Source organism: Dicentrarchus labrax, unplaced genomic scaffold, assembly GCF_905237075.1.
Source record: "Dicentrarchus labrax unplaced genomic scaffold, dlabrax2021, whole genome shotgun sequence".
In the NCBI taxonomy this organism is placed as follows: Eukaryota; Metazoa; Chordata; class Actinopteri; family Moronidae; genus Dicentrarchus; species Dicentrarchus labrax.
In genome coordinates this window covers 12,264,683-12,287,384 of record NW_026136721.1, presented here as the reverse complement: position 1 = coordinate 12,287,384, position 22,702 = coordinate 12,264,683, and the positions used below count along the sequence as shown (strand labels likewise).

General features: G+C 38.6%; 1 protein-coding gene across 2 annotated transcripts in view; it reads left to right on the top strand.

The window, feature by feature from the left end:
• Nucleotides 1-22,702, top strand: part of LOC127354902 (neuronal acetylcholine receptor subunit non-alpha-3-like) — a 66,316-nt gene that overhangs the window by 24,547 nt on the left and 19,067 nt on the right. Inside the window, exons 2-4 of one of the 2 annotated variants that reach the window (XM_051385217.1) lie at nucleotides 8,776-8,915; nucleotides 15,090-15,134; nucleotides 20,128-20,237. In XM_051385217.1, coding sequence (XP_051241177.1) covers nucleotides 8,776-8,915; nucleotides 15,090-15,134; nucleotides 20,128-20,237 — 295 coding nt within the window. The remainder of the gene's footprint in view (nucleotides 1-8,775; nucleotides 8,916-15,089; nucleotides 15,135-20,127; nucleotides 20,238-22,702) is intronic. The other variant, XM_051385216.1, reaches the window with a different exon arrangement.

Sequence of the window (22,702 nt, the reverse complement as noted above, 5' to 3'; positions counted from 1 at the left end):
AGCATGCCTGTGGCTAATCAATATTTAATCTTTCTCTGTGGTGGGATAGTCCTTGTGAGTTTTGTCATGTTTTTGAGTTAAATTGTATCTAGTTTCTAGTAAATTCCTTCATGAGATTGCAGCTAATACCCTAACAGGTGCCTGCTGGTGCTTTTCTATAACTTGAGGAGGAGGAGAAACATTCAAGATGAAGACTAAAATAACGCATATAATGTGATAATGAGAAGAATCCATTATTTGCACCAGCAACTTGTATGTGAAAAATCAAAGAAACATCCGTCAAGGAAAATGTAATCATGTAGATATGCATTAGCTATGATAACAATAAAGCTCTTTAAAAGTACTCTGCAAGCTGAACAGTGTAACCTGTATAAGAGAAAACTGTCTCAGGGCGTTTTGTGCTTCATCCCACTAGCTTCTGGCCTTTGAAACTAGTTGCTATGTAACAGCAGGTTATCTCTTGTTTTTATTGGTTTCACTCAAATGGTCACGGTGACAGTGGTCCATTGTGTTCTTTATTCATTGCGTATTTATTGCTATTTATTTTGACTACTGTCAGCAAACCAAACTGCCTCTTGGGGGCACTAAATACACTGGCACTGTCCTACTGTCCTCAAATGTGAAGTCAATATTGCTGTGAGCAGCAAGCTGTTAGGGGTTGCCTTCTGGCCCTTGAACGCTCCAATATGGGGCACACTAAGACGGGAAAAGCCCAGATTAGAATTTTGCCTCGGGGTGTTAAATTTTGTATCGTTTTCTACAGCTGCTCTCTACTGTACTAACTAAACTATTTCCTAAACATGGCCTGCAGAGAAGCTATGGGTGTGTGCCATGTTACATTTTATCACTTTAGATCATGCAAGGTGTGTGTATGCTGTTGTCAGCCACACAAAATAGTTGTCTCATTTAATGATGGTTGCATGTCAGTGCAACCATCTGCTCATTTTACTTGTTCCACAGTTCTACTACTGGCAGACCATGTTGTTAAATTGTCACTGCGTTGATAGTTACACTTACACAAACTGCCTTTAGCATATTGGGAATATACCCTCAATGTGCACAAATAATTCCATCCTCTAGATATTGAGACACATAACTTATAAATAAGAATTGCATGTTTCAATATACAGTATGCAGAAGTAAAATAAATATCCAGAAATAAGGATCAGGGACATCATTATTATCCCTCAGGGGCAATTTGTTGTTAAACATAGCTGAGTAGAGAGCTGGGATACTTGGAGATCCACAGGTGTTTTTGTGGTTAACTCTCTTAATATTAAACATAAAAATCAGATTACTGGTCATGGTTAGTGCCACTCAGTCTGTGAAAGCAGTTGTATAAAGTCTGATGTGGCTCTGGTGAAAATAACCCTGATGATGAGATGCAATTTGATCGGGACAAATTTACAACAGAAAGCCTTTGTTGCGAACTGGACATGTGGAGTTTTTAAGATGTACACGTGAGTCTAACAAAAAGATGCCATCCCATTGCATTGTGGTAGGATCCAGTTATTTGGAGCCTGACCCATACTAGGGACTAAAGGGCAAGATTTCTCACACTCTACTTATTGATACTTATTACTTATTTTTTTTACCTGGCTCTCACAACCTCACCACCTTTATGAAAGTAACATACTAAATTATTGGAGTACCTCTTTAAGGACATGCATTGAGATTGCTGTGATAAAACTGTATGATTATAACCAAACTGCATTTAGGCAAATAAATCGACAAAACAAAAAGGGCATTCTTGAATTTCACTGAGCATTGGGTTTGTTTTAGATCGATACTCATGGATATTTCATGTCAAACCTGTGGCAGGTTTTGTCTCAATGATTTGTTACAGCTGTGAGTGTCATTGCCTGTGACAGGAACAAATGAGCGCACCATGGACACCAAGTCTATAAAAATGATTTTGAAGGCAGCAAGTACTTTCAAGGGTGAACAACTCATAAAGTGAATTGCCTGTGTGTCTACTGCTGCGGCCTCTCAGTAATAAAAGAAACCTTTTTTATTTCTGTACAATATAAATGAGCTTTAATGATTGAGGATCGAATGAGGCCCCCAGTGGGCTCTGAATGGAAATACGAGAGGTCACTAATGCGATGAGAGAGATATATGGTAGCCATTTGAAATGGATAGATGCCTTCAGGCTATGTTAGGGCTCTGTCTGTGTTAGTATGTTCAGTGCATCTATTGAAGTTGTGGATCGTGTAGCAAATCAGTGAGTGCTGGGTTTATTGATGGAAATTGAAAACAGTTGCAGTCTGGGAGGAGAGGATAGAAGTGGAAGTTTGGCCATGGAATGTTGGGCCATATTAAGTCTTTTAAGTGTTGAATGTGAATGTTTGTCAAGGTAGTGTTTTCTAGGTAGGGTGATCTATCCACTGAAAATGCCCCTGAAAAGGATGTCATGGTTTGACATCACATTCTGTAAACAGTGTATGAGATGCTGCAATATTGTACAAAACACAGTGATGGCAGATCGCTAAATTGATAACTTCCTCATTTCTAAACATGTGAACACATTTCAAAAACAGCAGGGAATAGTTGAGCAAAGGTTACCTGCAAGTCTGCAGGCGCTGGCCTCAAGCTTGCATCTAAACAGAAAATGCATGCTTGCTCCATTATACACACATTTCAACTGAAGTGAATATGAGACAAATTAATGTGAGAATGAAAATTTGCTGGATAGAAATTTAAGGTGCTGTACCTCATCTCTTCTGCTACAATCACATTCTCTAACCCTACGAGCAGATGTTTGCCACTTTGAAACGTGGTGCTGAATGGGGTCGAAAAATGCAACACATTTTATTTCTGTGGTGCATTGTACGAGAGTTCACTGCTGCCCTTAAACAAAACATCATGTTTTGTTAAATTAAAATGATTCAGAAGAATTCAAGTGAATTCAGTGACGCTGTAAACTTTGGGTACATTCAGTCTGTCGTGTGTTTCAGGTGCAAGAGAAATTGTTGTGTCATATAACCTCTTTAAGCCATTTGAAAGGATTAAAACAAGCAGCACTGACTCATATGTACAGTATTATTTGACCTATTGGTCAATTTAAAACAGTGCTGTTAGCATTATGTTGATTTTCAGAACAGTCCTGGCTTACACAGCTGCCCTTGACAACCACCGCCTTTTAAACATCCTCCTTTAGAACAATTGAGATAAGATAAAATACAAGTTTATAGATCCCCAGAGGGGAAATTCACGTTACAGCATCACAAGAAACCATCTAAAGAGGTAGGAAACAGATAAAGAGCTTTGAATAAATTAAAACAAAATAAGAAATTAGCTAAAGAAATTCAAAAGCTAAATGCACTCTATACAGTGCGTTCCAATACTTATACTCGAGTAGTGCAACCCCACAGGCCACAAAAAGTTAATAGTGATGAGGCAGGAAAGAGTGTTGCTTATCCATCTTCCCCACTCACATTTCTATACCAACTTGGTATTCCAACCATCCTCTCAGATCATAGCTTAAATAATGACGAGATACATAGAGCAGAGAAGAGAATGATGGAAAGGTGAGCAAGCCTGTATCAGTAAAATGTGAGAATCCATAAATTGTGAGTGGGTAGGGATGGAGAACTTGTGTGTATTGATTGATCCATTTGCTGCTGCTGTACACACACACTTGCAACTACAAACATGTGGAAAGACTCAAGGGAGAGATGGTGTGAAAGCAGGAGATGGAGAGTGCGGACGGACACTTTTTTTACTGTTTAGATTTACCACACTGCTGTAGTTGCCCTCAGGGCTCCACAACATATAATGAGACAGTAATCCGGTCTTCCTTAAAACCCTTGTGACCTCGTTTAACGTGACAGGTCACACTGTCAGCCAAGTAGAGTACACTAGTACGCTGATGTTGAACAAGAGGTGACATATTTGCTCTTATCGCTCACAACAACCCTGTAACAGCACTTTTTCTTGTAGTGTTTCGTGGGAGCAGAGAGGCTTTGAGGCTGAGCTTTTACTTCATTTCAATTAATTGTTTAATCATCTGTCCATCTGTCCCTACATACATTCATTCATTCATTCTTTCATTCATCCATTCTTGCATTCATTCATATGCTATAATGCAACAGAATGAAATGTATAAAACTAGTTTATTTGTATGGCACCTGTCAACAGCAAGATAATACAAAGTGCTGTTTCCATTTTTCTTGTCAGTGATTGTAACAAAAACATCTTTGTAAGGTCAGAGAGAGACAAAACAAGTTTATCTAGTTATCTTACACAGAAAAAAAAACCAACCCTATTTGTGACAAAAAAATAGATAGAATAATATAATTTCTTGGTGTGACTGATGGTGGCATTAATGATTGTAGGTCTACTGAGTTCTCTAGAGCTTTGCTTTTAGACAATGCTACAGTTGGGGAGATAGAGACCAGTTGGTCAGAGTCTTATTCTGGAAAGTAATGTACAATATCCATTGACTAACATTAAGATTGATAGTGTGTATATTTCAACAAGGGTTTTATTCTAATAATTGTGTCCATTCTGACTATTAAGCTAAATTTTCTCTTGCCACCTCTATTGTGGAGATTTAAGAAACAAACAGCCCAACAAAAAAATAACATATCGGGGAATGCAGGGAACCTTTGATGAATACGCTTTAGCCAGTCATGTCAGATTGTGTCAGTTTTCCCCGACTGCAGGACATGTTTTTACAAGCTGTAAAACTGCAATTGCTTCTTTTTTTAATCTTAGAGACACACCGGTTTATATGTCTAGACCTCAAAACCAAAATAAGTCTTACAACAGAGTGTGTTTATTGACCCACACCTCCATTATTTGAAAGATATTTCAGGTTTAATGTGCCATGTGAAAGGTCCAAAACAAGAGCCTTTGATAGAAAGATCATGTTTTTCGCCTCCTTGTATTGTTTTTATAAACACTATTACACCTGGTTACCTCCATACAGTATTTTGGGTGAATCATTTATTTGGTCAAATGAACAATGTTTTCAATTGCTTTTTGTCAAGTGATATTGATCTGTACATTTTCAGCATTAGTAAAATGTATATTTCACCTCTCATCACATCACTGGTGGGTGTGGCCATAAGTGTGCTCTGTTTCACTTAAACCACACCCAACAGTGATGTCATTGTGTACTGACACACCCTGAAGTACACTTCTACATCACAACAGCAAGGTTAGAAGTTAAACTACTGGAGGTCAGCAAAAACAAGATCTTTATGAGATGATACACTTTACATTTTACAGTTTTAGTGTATATTATGTCAAAGTAGTGAAATATGCTTAGGATGGAAATTAGGTAAGTTTTAGATTGTTCTGCATGTTATTCCAGGTACTGTACATGCAAAACAATGCACTATTATAACCTTAATAAGGCTTTGTGAATACAAAGATTCAGCACATATGAAGAAGAAGGAGGTATACAGAGAGAGTGGTGAGTAAGAGAGACCTTACATAACTACTCAACTACTGACATGGAGCGTCACATATGGGACACTGTAGGGATAAACATGCAGCTCTCAGGAAGATGCCCCGGTGCAAACCAAAGCTCAGTCTGATAACACAGACACACAGACACATTGGGACGCACTGGGATAAGTCATCACAACTAACTAACCAAAAACATGCTGAATATATCTAGTGCAGTCTACTGTACCAGTTAGTAGCTCAGTCTGTCCAAGGTGGTTTCATAAGATGTGTGTTTCTCGCTTCCCTTTTGGGATTCACTGAGAAAATGCAAGCGCTGGTCAACGCTTGCATTAAATTCAACCCCCCCTCAGGTCACTGTCACGTCGCCTGCCTCCATCCCAACCAAGTGCACTCTGTAACACCAACCTTGCTGATAACGAAAAAATGACAAAAAGAGAGAACAGCTCTCTGCTGCCCTGCTGATGAGACTGACAAGGCCAGCAATGTCACCAAAAGTTTGTTTCATCAGGAAAACTTTTCTGTTTGCCACTGCATTTTATTAAATTAAACTTTGGACTGTTTATTCATGACTTGAACTGCACTTTAGCTGCAGTGTAGTAACTACCTTTTAATGTCTTTTATTCTGTTTTAGCTTATTATTATTATCATTTTATTTTGGTTTTACTCTTTAAAATCTCTTTTAAAATCTCTTTCTTTTATATCTTTTCTTAATGTAAAAAGCTTTGAATGTCTTGTTGCTGAAAGGTGCTATACAGATAAACCTGCCTTGCCCTCATGGAGTAAGAAGTACTCTCCATGTTTCTTTGCATGAAGCCTGGACAACAAATTGTTCAGAACCTACTGTGTACCATATTCTGTCACATGGGCAGGAGATATGTTGCTGTTTAAACTGGACAAGAAGAATTATTGTAGAAAACAGATATCCGGTGTTTACTTCGTCGCAAACAAACAGCTGATGTATTCCCCTAGGAAACAGGAGGATTGACTTAATTAAATGTACTATTATAGATTAACTGCAGTATATCTCATGTCGCCACCCATTCACAGATGTGTTCGTTTTTCCAGTGGCTCCCTGACAGGGCTCTTTACTGTTAAGCCCAACTGTGTTTAGCTTGTTTTTGCTCGGCTCGCTTCACTCCATCGACTCACAACACTTTTGCTGGCTGCCACTCTCACCCATTATGCAGATCCCCTGTCACGCCAAGATTTAGGGGTACCCCATCTGACACTCGCCGACACCCTTGCACAGACACACAGCGAGCTGTCTTTGTTTATGTTTCCCCTCATTAACTAATTAGTCATCCACTCAGTCATTGTGGCTGCACTCACGTCTTGGCTGTCAATCTGTAATTGCTGGAATATGTTGAGACAACATCTAATTTGGAAAGGGGTCACTGGGGAGATGCAGGCTGAGACCTTTTCAGTTCTGGCTGAGATGAGACACTGACGGATGAGGGAGTCTGGAAGTTTTGTAAATGTTGTGCTGGTGGCAACCTTGACGTGAGACTTAAAGCCACTGTGTTTGGAATTTTTATGTGATTATGGTATCTTTCAAATTATTCCTATATCAGGAAAATGACACAATCCTCAAGTATTTATTAATGTTCAGTATTTTTCAACAATTATATAATATTATCTGTTCAGGTACCAGCCCCTCCTTATTGCAGCCCACAGGATAAGTTATTGTTTTTATAAATAAACATTATATCTGCTTACAACTATGTTATAAACCATTTATTAAATGTTTGTATACTGAATATTAAACATCGGGACTTAAAGGATTAGTATAAGTGATACCACTAAAACATTTAAATGGTAGAGTTGCATGTGAAGGATGTGCCTGTTTGGCCAGTTCAACAATCTAAACCTCTATAATGCTGGATTGTGAATGACCATGTTTAAGGCATATTTGACATGTATGAGAAAAAGATGGGGGAGGGGTCTTTTCCCATAAGGAGGGGAAAAGGTGACAAGTGGTCATGTTTTTACATCATGTTCTGTGGTTTTGCAGCACTCGCTGTAACAACTGGGGCTGTCATTCTTCATCAGAGGACAGTCTCTTATGACCGTATTCGACTACTGGTGGTAAATTTATTTTACAAAAACAGTAAAAAAAATAAAAATAAAATGCATTAAATACAGTTAATTATTGTTAACTTTGTGCCTGTGCTTGTAATTAAGGAAACAAAGAAAGATACATTTTAATGTTTACTTAAATGGCATCAAAGTTACAGTAGCTAAAATATCAATTGCACTTCCGTGTTTAACTGTTTTGATAAATGTCCTTCAGTGACATATGAAATACTTAGCAATATTACTTAGCTCTAGAGTGTTTCACTTTCTGAGCTGTTTGTTGTTTTGTATTTTTTATCATTTTCTTTCAGTTTGTCTGGTTCATATGCGATTTGGTGGTATGGTGTGTTGCAGTGTGATTTTGTTTTCTATGGCAGAAGAATAGCCTCTATTTCAATTAAGCTAATGTGGACCCAAAATTAAATCAAATAAGAGGAGTTTAGGGACATGGAATCATTTTATTTGGGTTAATTTGGTCAGTACCAACATGATGCAGGATTGTGTGTCAGGAGGTTGATGATGTTGACATGATTCTACAGTATCATAAAATAAAAATTAGCAAACCTGGCTTATGTGAGACAGACTCTCCTGATCAGTCAAAGCCTTTTTGCATCAAATTTTCCTCTGACAGAAGTATTCGCAGAAGAGGAACGAAGCCAGCGACTTTGTGACCGACTGATTTTCTTTTTGCCTCAGGGACTGCGCTGTAATATTCATTCCTGTTAAAGATGAATGCCTCGTTGTTCAGCGTAAACCTCTTGATGAGGCCTAATGAATACAGGAGAGACAAAACGAAAACACAGTCAACACAATTAAAGTTCAATGAGTTAATAAAGTGCTCATTATGTTCAGCACATCACGACTTAATCAGGGTTTCTTGAGGGATTTGGTGCAGCATGAATAATGTTGGAAATAACAATAATAGCACTGATTAGATTTCAGGCATTAATGGGCCTATGTGTGATATTTTGAGTATGTCTTATTAAAGCACCGGGTTGATTGAGTCTTTGTTAAAGACAGTACAAAATTAATTTGTCAGTTTCTGCCACCATTGCGTCTGTGTCTCTCTTTATATGTACCATGACATTCTTCCATTTCTCACCTGTTACTCTTCTTGCCTTCTCTGTTACCCCCCATCAATTATTATTTAATATTTCCCCCTCCTCTCCAAACATACACCCCAAACGACTTCTATCCTTTACCCTCTTCTCTTTCTTCCTTCCCTTTTGTGCCATTGATGCTTCTCCTCTCACGTTTTCATTGTGCATCCTCTTCTTGCTGCAGGTTGTTATGGTGGTGTGTACCAGAGGAAGCTGTATCGTGACCTGATGGTAAACTACAGTCGGCTGGAAAGACCCGTCCAAAACGACTCTGCACCCATCGTGGTGGAACTCGGCCTCACACTGCTACAAATCATTGACGTGGTGAGTGTGTGCGCCTGTGTATGTTTTTTGTGTAAGCATGTGTAGAGTATGTTCGAAGAAAGAGAGGATGTATGTGGAATTTGTTTTGGAAATCAACTCAGAGTGAGTAGGAGAAAGTTGAACACCCTTGGTCAAACCTTTTGCATTTTGGATGTTTTTCTGGAGTTTTTTTCTTTATATTATTCCATCTGATAACTCGCTGTGGTGCATGCTAATGCGCATACTTTGCAGTTACTGCTGTTCATCTTCCTCTGAACTTGAAACTGTTATTCCACCAGTGGCAGCACCCAACCAAGTGAGAATATTTGCCTTTGAAAGAGCAAGTACTTTGTTTCTGCCCTCGAACCTTTTTCATTTGGTGGCACTACATGCCCTCAGTTCTTTCTCTCATTCGACAAGAAAATTCAATTTCAGTGTTGAGATATGCCCGTTCATTTCCCTCTTTGACCTTTTTTTTCCATTTTGATCACAACTATTTTCATATTTCTCCTTTAAAGGAATGGTTTAACATTTTGGGAAAAACCCTGATTTACTTTCCTGCTGAGAGTAGATGAGAAACTCCACTTTCATATCTGTCCGTTAAATATGAAGCTACAGCTAGGAGATGGTTAGCTTAGCTTAACACAATGACTGAAGAGTAAAAACATCAAGTTGAGGAGTCTCAGCTGGTTCACTATAACCATTACTGTGAAGTCAGACAGAACACCAAGCAAATTGTAAAGTGCAGAGGTAGCACGATTGCATAAATATCCAATGAAAAGATGCGATTAGATGCAAATTCGCCCTGGGCCGCCATGCGAGTTGAACATTTTTCAGCTCGAGTGAAAATTCATTATCGCAGGCTTTATCAATCTTTTTCATAAACCTACGGGGGCAAGAAGGAAAAGGAGAGAGACTGGAGGGAAAGAACCAGAGTCTGTAGCGAGTTCTGAGTTCAGTTAGAGGCTGAGCTGCCACACAGATTTACTCTGACACTGTACATTGTTAGCTAGCTGTAATGATAGGTATAGAGAGCTAGCTGTAAGCTAGCTAACAATGTCTTTCCAGTTGGTACACTGGCTGTTTCGGGTGAATAAACACAGACTACACAAGTTCAGCAGTCAAATGTGTGCAAATGTGAAAATTTGCTTCACTGTCTGAAAACTTGGACTTCATTGTCGACGACGTCGCACACAGCCAAGATATAATCCCAGCACAATTACACCATGGCATTTTCACACTTTTCTTTGGTACGGATTTAAATGAGATACGACATGTTAATTAATGAGCTTTAGAAGTGCTGGCAGGAGCTCTTTTTTCTTTGTTTACCTTTGAACAGAAGCTAAGCTAACTGGATGCTAACTGTAACCTTATATTTATCGGACATGAAAGTGGTATCAATGTTGTCCTGTCAGCAAGAAAGCCAAAAAGCGTATTTCCCAAAATGCCAAAATATTACTTTACACTTTCTGTAAACCCAATACCTATGTTTCGTCTTCATTTTCATGTATAACATTGTTTCTTAAGAGAAAATCTTTCTTCAAAACATCAGTTGTTATGTGTACATCCTGCATTTTACACCCACAAACGCACACACAAAAACATACCCAGAAACACACAGAAACCTCATTTAGCTCAATGTGGCCACAATCCTCCCTTTCACTCTTTTTCATGTCAAAGCCCACAGCTCTTAAATCGACTGTGTTTTGGGCAGATTTCTGTCACATCTCATTTTATGTTTTGTTCCTTGTGCTTTATTGTGTGGTTCCTCCCATTCCCCAATTCACGCACACCTATCCTCTCTCAAACCAGCACATAACCTCCTGCCTGTTAGCCCCCACCACACAGCCGAAGCGCTCATCCAAAAAACCCAAGCCGACACTCCGTCACATCCCTGAGCCAGCCCTGTCACGTCTTGTCTTCTCATGATAACTACATGGTGGTAAGAGCCGTACGCTGGGCTGTAATATAGGATTCCCATTCTATTATTAATATGGGCAAGTCTCATATGAAACAACAATATATTCTTAGAGTTTGCAAACGTCAGAGACACAGTTCTCCACGGAGAACATATGGCACTTTTCATACACGACGTGATGAGACAAGTTCTCTTCATACACTCTTTTTATGAAGTATGTTTTAATTTAAGATGTTATTGATTTGGTGTTAATTGAAAAGTTACAAATAATGTGCTGTTCTTATATTATGTGCTGTTGTAGTCAGTATCAGTTGTTGTATATGTTTTATATATGTGTGTGTTTGCTATAAATATATAGTACATTGTTAACTGACTTGATACATAATGGATAAGCTGGCAAAGCCAAGTGAATTAATGCTTACTGGGCAGTTGTTAATAATGTAAAGCCGTTTGTGCGTGTGTGTGTGTGTGTTTGTGAAATGAGACCTTTGATCCCTCCATCTGTTCCTTGGTAACTCTCTAACCCGGGAACTGGGGCAGGTTGATGCCCACAGACTGGGTTCACCGGCATGAATAATGACAGATACACAGACAGGCTGACAGATGAGCACAGGACCGGTTCCCATCCAGTACAGGAAGGGCTACCATGTGCCTTATGTAGCTGACAAACAAACCCAGGTTCAGTGGTGGAATGTAACTAAATACATTTCAGTAATCAAATACTGTACTTAAGTTACTTACTTACAAATTTGAAGTATGTGCACTTTCCTCTAGTAGTTCTGTTTAATACTACTTCATATATCTAATTCATATATATATAATATATCAAATATAATATTGCACTTTTTACTTTATTTATTTGACTTCTTTTATTACTAGCTATGTTACAATTTGAGATTTTACATACAGAACATAAGATGAGCTTAAAAACTATGACAAACAGCAAGAAGGCCAGCACGGCACTTTGGAGCAATGTTACGAGTGTGTGCGTGTTTTGTTTGTATTGTGCAAGCGTGACTCATGTCCTGTACTTGGTTTCACGCTGTTCCACTGATTAACAGTTAGTAGCAACAATGTGCTCGCAAACATAACAAAGGCAGACCTTTTCGGCCCTCAAACATATAGTTGAATAAAACCATTTGAGACGTTTAGAGGGGAAAGATCTGCTAACAAGTGACCCCAAACAGCTTTTTTGTGAGGGCTGACAAATATGTTAGGAACAACTGTTTCAGTGTTTAGTAATGTATTTCATTTTATTAGCTTATTGTCTTTTTTTTAATCTGAAAATAACTGCTGAGAAATAAATGTAGCAGAGTGAAAGTTATAATATTTTTTCTGGAGTAGAAATAGTATGAAATGGAAATACTCTTGTACAGTATCTCAAGGATAAACACAGTGCGATTTGGTGAGAAACACTGAATTTATAACTCCGATGAGTCTTCCTGATGAAGGTTCACACATTCAGAAACATTCCTCTTACTAAATGCTGCTTTGCACAAAATAGTTTGCAGTTTGCAGTGCTTGTGTTCACATTTCATTCTATCAACCCTCAGATAGAAAGTATATGTAGAGAGACAGTTCTCATTGTGCTCCTGCTAAACCATTCTGTTTCATTCTGTCTGCACACACTCTGTTGAGGTGCAGCAATTCAACCAAATCTATTGAACCATTCAAACACGAGGGCATCCTGTTCAGTTAAAGATCTATTTTAAAGGAAATTGGTTAAAATCTAAGGCGAGCCAAGTACAGAAAACAGTAGATTTTTTGAGATATTGTCATTGTTTGTTGATTTAGTATCTTTGAAACACTGATCCTCTGATCTGGATTGAAAGAAAACATGCAGGAAGTTATCCTATTGTTCCCTGCTGGGGATAAAACTGGACAAATTGCACAGATGAAAAACCATTTCTAAAACAATAGACAGGGAGATTTACAGTAAAGCACCAATTCATTTATATGGGATGACATGTTTTTGTCCTTGGCCATATGATGTGAGATGACTTGCAATAAAATACAGTTAAGGAGCTTTCGTTGAATGCAGGTGTCCATCACAACCTTGCCAGTCTGTCTAAAGCCAATCACAGTAGATTTATGAGGAGATTAAAGTGTTTATAGTGGGTGTGACAGGGCTGATACTGCCTATAGCAGCTGAGCAAAATCCCACAAAACACCACAAAAGAGAGGTCAGGCACAGAATAGAGCGAAAACACAGCAACCTCGAAGCCAAAGCCAAATCTCCACGATTGCAAGCTCGATCGCACACACATACCACCAAAAGAACAGAAAAATGTTGCTTTGTGAAGCACACAATGGGAGGCTGTTCTATTTCAGCAGTGGAGAAAGGAGGCTGTTTAAAAGAGGGACAGATCAGAAAGGACAGGTGGAGATAAGATTGCAGCGCAGAGGGAGTTAGGGAGGAGGCAGGGAGGAAAGAGAGGAGCGCCGATTGTGTGAGGATCGATTTTCACTACAAGGAGAAGTTAAGAGCAGCGAGTTTGCTTTGCTTGTAGTTAATAGCACCGAGTTTGAGCACCTTTTGTTGATCTTTCAGGAATTCTATGTACTACAGAGATTGTTGGAGTCATTAGTTATATAAAATATCTTTTTGCAAGTGTACTGAAAATATGTGCTTCATATACTCAGTTATGTGACTTAAAAAACAATAATAATACCCTTATTAGTGGTTGTACTACTTGTGGTGATCCCAAACTTGAGCGAATATATCCATGTTCATTTGCACCGCTGTCAATAAAGTCCTTTTTCAGGAGGATGGAGGGCATTCTGAAGGAGACAGATACACAATTTTACAGGTCATGAAAACCCCAGACCTTTTAAAAGTCGATGAATTGATGCCCTGAGCTGATTTGAGTGGCTCAAGAGAGGCTTATGAACTATAATCTAATTTATTGAAATTACATCACCTAAGAATACTGTACAATGTGATAACTTAATCCACACTTTTTCTTTTCAAAGACCTTTAAAAGCACCATACTGCTGGTTTTGCCAGTTTCATCCCATTAACTACAAATTGTGCCTACTTTACATTACCGTCAAGCATTTTCAAAAGCACTGATATGGCCCCTTGCTACTGAGTAAAGGACTATGAGAGCAGTAATTCAGTTAAGGTTAAATCTAAGCACACTCCTCTGTGACTATGTCTCAACATATGAACAAGTTTCATTTTTCAGGTTCCACCACTGAAATTGTTCCTGAGAGAGAAAAAAAAAGGCAAGATGAATGAAGCGAAAACAGTATGAAACTGCGATAAGAAAGAAAACTATACAGTAGATTAGGTCTGGTGGGGTGAGAAATAGAAGAAATAAAGTGAGCAAATTGATTTCATGATTTGATTTTACCACAGTAACATTAAAGGAAAAGTTTTCAAAGGGTTGAACCGGTGGTGGTAGAAGATAACGTGATAAATCACTTAAGTGAAAGTAAAAAAGGACAAATCCATGAAAAAACAGAATAGAAGATGTGCTGTGACAAGTGCTACTACTGTCAAGCAGTTTGCACTTTTTGTCAGGGGTAAGAGGGAGGTAATACGTCAGACACACAGCATACCAGTGTGTAACAAGCAGCAAAACTTGTCGCTGTCATGTAGGATTCTGCAAAACAGACTCTAAATACATCCTCAGGTGTTGTTGTTTTTTTTTTCTTTTTGCTCTTCTTCCTTGTGCCTCTATTTCTGACCTCTTTCTATCTTTTTTCCCCTTCTCGCTGTCTCATGAATTATTTCAGTCTCTGTTCTGCTTCTCTCTCTGTCAATCCAGATTCATCTCACTCTCCCCAATTTTTTTTCTCTTTCTGACCATTTGACCATGAACTGACCCTTGTAAAATATCATAAATGCAGCAGGAGCCATTGAGTCTGTGTGTTTCTGTTTTCATGACGTTGCTAGAAACAGCTGTAGATGCTCTTTGTTGAATCCTTTCTCCTTAGTGTCACTGTTCATCTCCAGTGCAAATTGCTGCTTGTCCTATTTGAATCTTTCTTTTTATTTCCTAATTATTTATGATTTCATTGTTGTTTAAAATGGCAGAACATGACTTCTGTTGCATTACAAGAATCTAGTAAAAAGGAAAATCAAAGTCATCTGGGTTGCAGTTAAACTTAATTGCCAATCTGTCTGATAATCTCACCTTGTGTTTACCAGACGTGCAGTGTTTATTTTTTTCTTTCTTCTCACACTGCAGAATAATTGTGTAATGTCTGTGTATAAAGCCATGTCTACTCACTGCTGATTATTCTTTCTCTCCCCTCCTGTTTCCCTCCAGGATGAAAAGAACCAAGTGTTGATCACAAATGCCTGGCTGCAGCTGGTATGTGTCCTCTCCGAGCACTTCTTGTGTGATCACTGAGTGAAAATTGTCATTTAATATATTTTCGGAATGTGTGTGAGTGTGTTGTTTGTTTCCTGTGGGCTCTGCCATTCATATTTTTAAAAAGTGCTCACATCTGCGGTTTTGAAGGCACAGAGCCAGGTATGATTTAAGTTGCAACTAACAGAAACAGTTGCTTTGACCTCCCAGAAAAGTTAATACATTTCAGTGACTCTCCAGGGCCTCATGTGGCACTATAAAATATAAGACTGAAGTTTAATGCGTCAAAAGGCTTCAATGTTTTCTTTGCCTACAAAAGGCAGTAACATTGTGTCAAAAATTATATTTTGTGGGTTATTATTCTTTTAAGATATTTAATAATAGCATGTTCTATCGCAGCATTAGGCTATGTCACAGGAAGGTGAGGATAAAAATATCTTATTAAGCCAGCAAATCATGTTTTTAAAGATATTTTCTCCAGACATTTAATATTAATACATTTTATTTATAGTGTGCTTTTCAAGGAACTCAAAGGCACTTCACATAAGTTGAAATACATGGGTTAAAAAGGTAATAGAAACAAGGCCCTAAAAAAATCTCAGCCAACACTGGGTTACTATCTTTTGTCTTTTTAAGCTTTATATTTCATATTTGCTTTACTGCAGAGTGAGGTGTTGAGATTGTTTTTAGTGTCAGTTGACCATTAGCTAAGCCCTGGCACCTTAGATACTGTTGTTACACCTGTAAGCTTTCCGTTCTATGATAATGGTGTAGAACTTCAACTTGAGTAATTTGCTGGTCAATGATTTCCATAGACAAAAGCAGGTTTCTCATTTCTGCCTTGATTTTGTCTGAAAATACAGATTATCAACAGTATCTAGCTAGCTAATTGAGCTAAAATTAGCTCCATGAGCGGACTCCGGCTGACTTTTTAATCTTTACAAGTGACTCTTTTTAAAACGAAAACTCTAAAGGCGTTTTATATATTGATGGCTACTTAAATAATAATAATGTGCTAAAAGAGGCTAAAAGTGGCTTAACCTCCATGTTCAAAGAATTCAGCATCCTTACCAGTTTGAAGACATGAAATTTATAAAATCCTGTTTGTGTATTGCAGTGTAGATCTAATTAGTACTATACATAAGGAAAAATTTAATATTATACTGTTATTTCATTTTAACATAAACCTGTCTGGCTGCTCAGCGTAGATACTCAAATTTTAAACAATATGTTTTCACATTTAACAAGGACTAACTGATGAGTTTGGCAAATTTAACGCTGTAATACTGGTGGAGCGTAAACTTCCCAAGCTAATGTAGTGAAGTTGTAGTGAATGTAGTTAATGATATGCTACTGTAACTCTTGGCCTTGGAAGTAACACTGAGGTTTTACTGTATGCATGCTAAGGATAACATCTTACGTTAGAACCAAGCAGCAACCTTAATGGCTAAATAGTAAAGCCAACGCTGTAGTGGCAAAAGCTGCAGTTCCTCAAATGGCCAATTGAGGCTGGCTCCAAAAGCGAGTCAATCTCCATAGGCCCCCATGTTAAAATGCACAGCTTCATAGCAGAAATAAACATGTTTTCAGCCTTGTACAAAAACCAGTGTTGGTCTCATGGCTCGTGTATCGGGGGTGAATCTGTATATATGTCACCCATTTAAATTATATAAGGCTTTGTGTTATGCATAAGGCTTCGCTTTGGTGGGTCCCGTCACAGGTGGCTGGTTTCAGCAATCAGCTGTCATTCAGCCTGCCTCAGCTCCACCCACACTCCACGTCTTTGCCTATTGTTGGATTAGCCGGGAGTTAGATGGAGTCAGGCACTGCCAAGATGGTGACGGCTGGAGCTGCCACACTGTGCTTCACAATGGCCTTTCAGAAATCTATGACGTCAAGGAGACCACGTCAATGTTTTATATAGGACTATGATTAGAACAGACAAACACAGCCACACACATCCATTCCTTATACTTTAGCTAAAAAATATCTTTTTAGTTTTGGAAAGGAACAATATAAACTTTTGATGCAGAGTATTGCTCTTACCACAGCCCTACCACGCACACCACTTTGGCATGTGGGGAAACCCCGACAGATGTGCCGTGCCTAGATACAGTTGCTAAACTGTGATCGGGAGAGGGTTTTAGTGAACAGTCAATTGTGAGATTCCTAACAGCATCTGTATTTCACTCTAAGCATGTGGAAACTAAGCTATTTAGTTCAGCTACAGCACATCTATCCCATTATGTAAAGTTGAAAGGTATGTAGAGTAAATGGTACAAGAAATATGCATTACAATGCTCAGGAAAACGTTACATCAAGCCAGTCAGGTAGGTACAACAGCCTCATTATCACAGCAGCCTCAGTCAGAACAGCCCATTAAGAATTTCACAGCCTGTGCTCAGTCAGGTTGAGTTGGCCGCTGCCTGGCTTACAAGTTATGAATGAATCAATTATTCAGGAAGCCACCTCTTTAATACTGGCATTCACTTTGGTGTAATGGCTTAAGGGGGCTTTGCAGATGCAGCAGATTTTGAAGGAGACTTGAGAAGTACATAAACTAGCTCACAGACAGTCAGACAGAGAAGGGGCAGGTTCACCTCTGCTACATCACGGAGGATTTTAGGATTACAGGTTTATCAGGCAATGAATGTCCCATATCCGAATGGATTGGACTGTGAGAATTGTAATGAGCTTTAGTTTTCTAAGAACTGGGTGTAACTTTAGTGTTCTCCTCTATAGCCAGCTCTTATGGCTGATGCAAGAGTGCCTTTAAAAGGTCAGTTCACCCAATTTACCTAAAGATTGTTTCACCTAGAATTTAAGATATTTGTCTCGGATATTTCCTCCATCTGAATATAATGTAAGTGAATGGAACTGTGTTTGTGGTGCTTACCGCTCTGAAAGATTAAAAAAAATGAATCAGTAATGTGTCTTTCCAGGAACTGTGTTGCTGTGAATTTTAATAATCCACAGATCATGCTGTCAACAGTTTTCTTTTTACTGGAACTATTTTTTACTAAAGAAATTGTCCCTATAACACCTGTTCACAGTGAGGTCCGTGGATTATCCAGAGTAACCAGGACACTATTTCTGGAAAGATATCTTACTGTTGAAATATACATTTATCCATTGCTGTGAGCACCACAAATTACTATTCACCTCCATTGTTTTTGGGTGAAGGCAAAAATATGACAGATGAAGTCCAAAATGGCTCGAATCCAGATGTGACCTAAATACAAGTGTTGTAAAAAAAAAAAAAAAAAAAAAAAAAAAAAAGGGAATTTACATATTATAATTGTTACAAAAATCTTTTGTAGTAGTAGGTCTATATATAAAGTTCTGGCTTTGCAGTGACAGCAGACTGGTGTGAGGAGGCTATATGAGCATGGGATGCACAGAAGGTCATTATAAATAACAAAAATCAATCAGTGTGAATTATTTATCAGCCCAACTTATTTAGCTATTACCTATACATACTGCATTTTTGCACTCCCCACCCTAAAACATCCTGAAACAGTCTTGCATTCAGAGAATGAATATCACACTCTCTTAATAAGAAACCTAGTTGTCTCAAATTAGTGACGCTTTCTTAAATTTCTGTTATGTAACTCTGAAACCTATTCTTAGGCAGCTGTTACCTCACGTAGCCTAGTGTCCTTCTCATCTGTTCCTGACAGACTACAAAGTTACTGAGCTGTAATTTGTTCTGTTGGCTGTTAGTTGTGCTTTCCCAGCCAACGAACATGAAAAGAAGGCTCTCTAGCACCAAACCGCCAAGGCCCACAGATGACAAGTGTAGTGATTAAGTCATTAGCTGCGTGAGTGGAGACACATGTCAGCAGGCCCACTTCAGATGGATGGCATCTCTTGGTGTTGGCGGAAAAGTTCAAATCAGACACTTTCTATTCAAGATTTTGAGTTGATTGTAAGGTGTAAATGTATTGACTTACATGGACAGAGACACATATGCAGGTTTGCATGAGCACGGAAACGTACATCAGTTCCAAGAGCACATTTATGCCAGCACAACATCCCACATGTCCATGTGCAAATATGTATACACACAGACATACACACGTACATAAAGGCACAGATGTGCCCGGTGTACTGTGGCCACATTAGTAACGGGACTGTGTTTGCTCCATAGAGAATGGGCCCTATGGCTACAACATCTGAGTGCCTCCATCTACAATATATCTGTCTTCTATACATATACTAGACACATACTCACTAGTAACAAACACAAAATGAATGTGCTTACATGCCAAAACACACTCATATGAATACCATTCCAGAGATCACACATCACCTTGCTACCTATTGTAAGTCATGAAAAGATGCACATAGGCGGCACACACTCCCTCTTGGTGCTTTTAAATGCTTTGATGCTGGGCTCTGTTAGCCCCTTGCTGAATATGGACCAGGCTCAAATGGGAGCGCAGAGGTCAGTGCCAACAACTGTCAGCTTGGCAAGGTTTAACTGCCAGCCGCCATTAACAGAGCTGGAGACAAAGCGTGAGAGCCAGCAATTGCTGGAATAATAGCCTGGGTTAAGGGACAATGTTTGACACCTCATGTATTAAGGTTGACCATAATTCTAAAGGAAGTTCTGATGCATTTTGGTTTGGTATAGTTGCTGTGTGCCAGGATATGTTTTATATTTGAGGAAAGATGCTATGACGCACAGGTGATGCGTGCAGTTTGCGTGGCATTGTACCAACACTGTTTAAGCTGTGAATGTTTATTTATTATTTTTAATATATTGGCTCGCCTGGCTGGGATACAAACCAAGAACAGATTACAGTATTAAAGAGCATTAAATGTGCCATTGATCTCATTTTAGTTCAACCTCTGATTTTTCTCTCTTCACCTGTTCTGTCATTTGCTCTCTTAACTTTTATTATCATGTGTTTTATTCTCGTTTTTATGCCCTTAACTCATCGTTTGCTTTTTATATTGACTCTTTTACCTTCTCTGTTGTTTGTTTCAGTATTGGACAGACATCTACCTTTCATGGAACCCAGACAGCTACCCTGGGGTTCAGAACCTGCGTTTTCCTTCCAATCTGGTATGGGTCCCAGATATCCTCCTCTACAACAGGTAGGGTATGCTCACAACCTTTTGCTCTGTTGACTCGCCTAGTCTTGTCTCGTTCCTCTCCTCTCCCAGCAACTTCTGTGCTTGTTAGTAATACAGAAAGCTTGCAAGCTAGTTCAGAGAATTATATAAAATAATTTAGTCCCATCACTTTTTGTATAATAATTTTTAATGTACTTATACTGTTCATGGTTAATCTTTATTCCACAGGCCCTTAGAATCCATCAACTCTGATTTATTAGCTCACCATACTTCATTTAAAATCATCTGCACAGTGTAGTTTTACGAATTAGAATGGTTATTTAATAAAGTACACTGATATTAAGGGAGGAATGATTAAAGGCAGCTAAAATGATGAAACCTCACTTTTGCCGGCAATTATATTAGTGGCTACTGGCCACTGGCATGATCGGCACAGTGGTTAATCTGTCAATGCTCTGGCTGTTTTTCTCTATGTTTTCTGTTCTCTTCTCTCTCTCATTTCTTCCTCTATTAATAACAATTAGTTTTCTAATACAGTATACTTCTAATACAGTAGACTTTACATTGTCTGGGCTGTGTTTACCTAATAACACAGTGGAAAGATGTATTCCCTAGATGAAATTTCACTCTTGGTTGCAGCCTCATTTAATGATATGATTGAACAGATTCCCTCTGGGAGGACATAAACCATAACTCCCAGGGGGCTTTGCATCTGTCGCGATGGGCAGTAGGAATTTGACTGCTGAAAACGTGCCTAGTGGCTGAAAATGACAACAGATACGCCGCTGTGAAATACTAATAGTGCGTCTAACTTGAGAAGAATAGACATAATTTAATCTTCTGTATTACATTTTCGTAATGTACCTTTATTTGTATGGAATATTTTAGTCATTTCTTTTTGTGTTATAATTTAATCCATTTATAGAGATGGTTCACTCATATTATATGCTACAGGTCTTATTAGAAATATTCATCTGGCTGATCTAATTTCTTTTCATACTTTTGTCCAAGAATGGGACTGGTGATTAGAAGGAGAAATAATATATCTCTAGAACAGCCCATTGGTTTCTTTGATTCATAGGTCAGTATAACTGAACTTCTTTTGTAGTCAACCTGTTCAGCCATTTTGGCTTTCTGCTTTTTGGATGGAGATGAGGCTCCTGTGCCTGCCCAGAGAAATTAGGTTGCTAGGTGCTTCTGAGATTGATATTCACAATGTGGTCTAGACCTGCTGGGTTTTTAGAACGTTCCTTTGAATCAATGCCAATGAGCGACTTGATCATTTTCCAGTGTTCCAGTGTTCCAGTGTTTCAGGCTTTTGTGTACATTTTAAGAATATATCTGACACCAATTGTATCCACAAACACGTGGCGCTTTTAGACATAAATTACGGACAGCTGCCTACATGGTAAACAAATAACATCCAGAACACTTATCCTATTGCTAAACAGCTGCGACCTATGAAAAAACAACCACTATGGCCAATGTGCCATGGGCCAATTATGGAACACTGTGTCCAAAAGGATAATCAGAGGGAAGGACTAGCAAAAAAGGAAATAAAAAAAAAAAATTTACCTTTCACAGAAATTCTGTGTTCCTGTATTGAAGATTTTTTGGCTCTGGAAGAGTTCATTATTTACTTTTGTGCCTGCAACACCAAGATAAATTTATATGTTAGATAAAATGCAGTAAGGGAAGAAAATATAATCTATCTATGATGTTATCTGGTTATTGCTATTGAAAATTCTATACAGTTTCACACAGTAAACACAGTTATGGAAGAAAATCCTTACTTGAACGAGGACTTCCCTCACTAAACATAAATTATGTTAATGTTCTAGGGAATACCACTTGAGAAAATAACAAATTCGAGTTTGCCTTGGGCTACTGTTTATGTGAGTAAAATAGTTTTTTTATCGTGATGCTACCTGTAAAAGACACTGAAGGGAAAAAGTTTGTGTGACTGACCATTATCAAACTGTCAAGCTCTAAGAAAGGGTATTTAACATGGGAGTGAGATGTTTTCAATACATCAAACCTTCTCAGGCCTCCGAACCACATGGTCTTTTTCCCTGACACCCACACACACACACTCTTAAAGTATCACACTTGTAATGGGGTAAAGACAACACGATACAAGGCAGAGTTGAAGTTGACTGATGATGGCTTTTCAGCTCTGCCTTCAAGGTGATTGAGGATTCTTTTATGGGGCTAGTGACAGATTTCCCGCTTGGCTCGAGTTGCATGTGTGTGAGTGTGTGTGTGTGTGTGTGTGTGTGTGTGTGTGTGCATGAGAGACGGAGAGGGAGAAGGGAGAGGTTTGGCTATCTAACAGGGATGATACAGAACATTAAGCAGCTTACGGTGGGGATCAGCGATCACTAACGATAACGACAATATAGTTCTGATACAGAAGCAGATTGAAGCTGACATTCCTTATGCATGCAGTATAAATCAGGAGGAAAATCATTCATTTCTATTTTTAT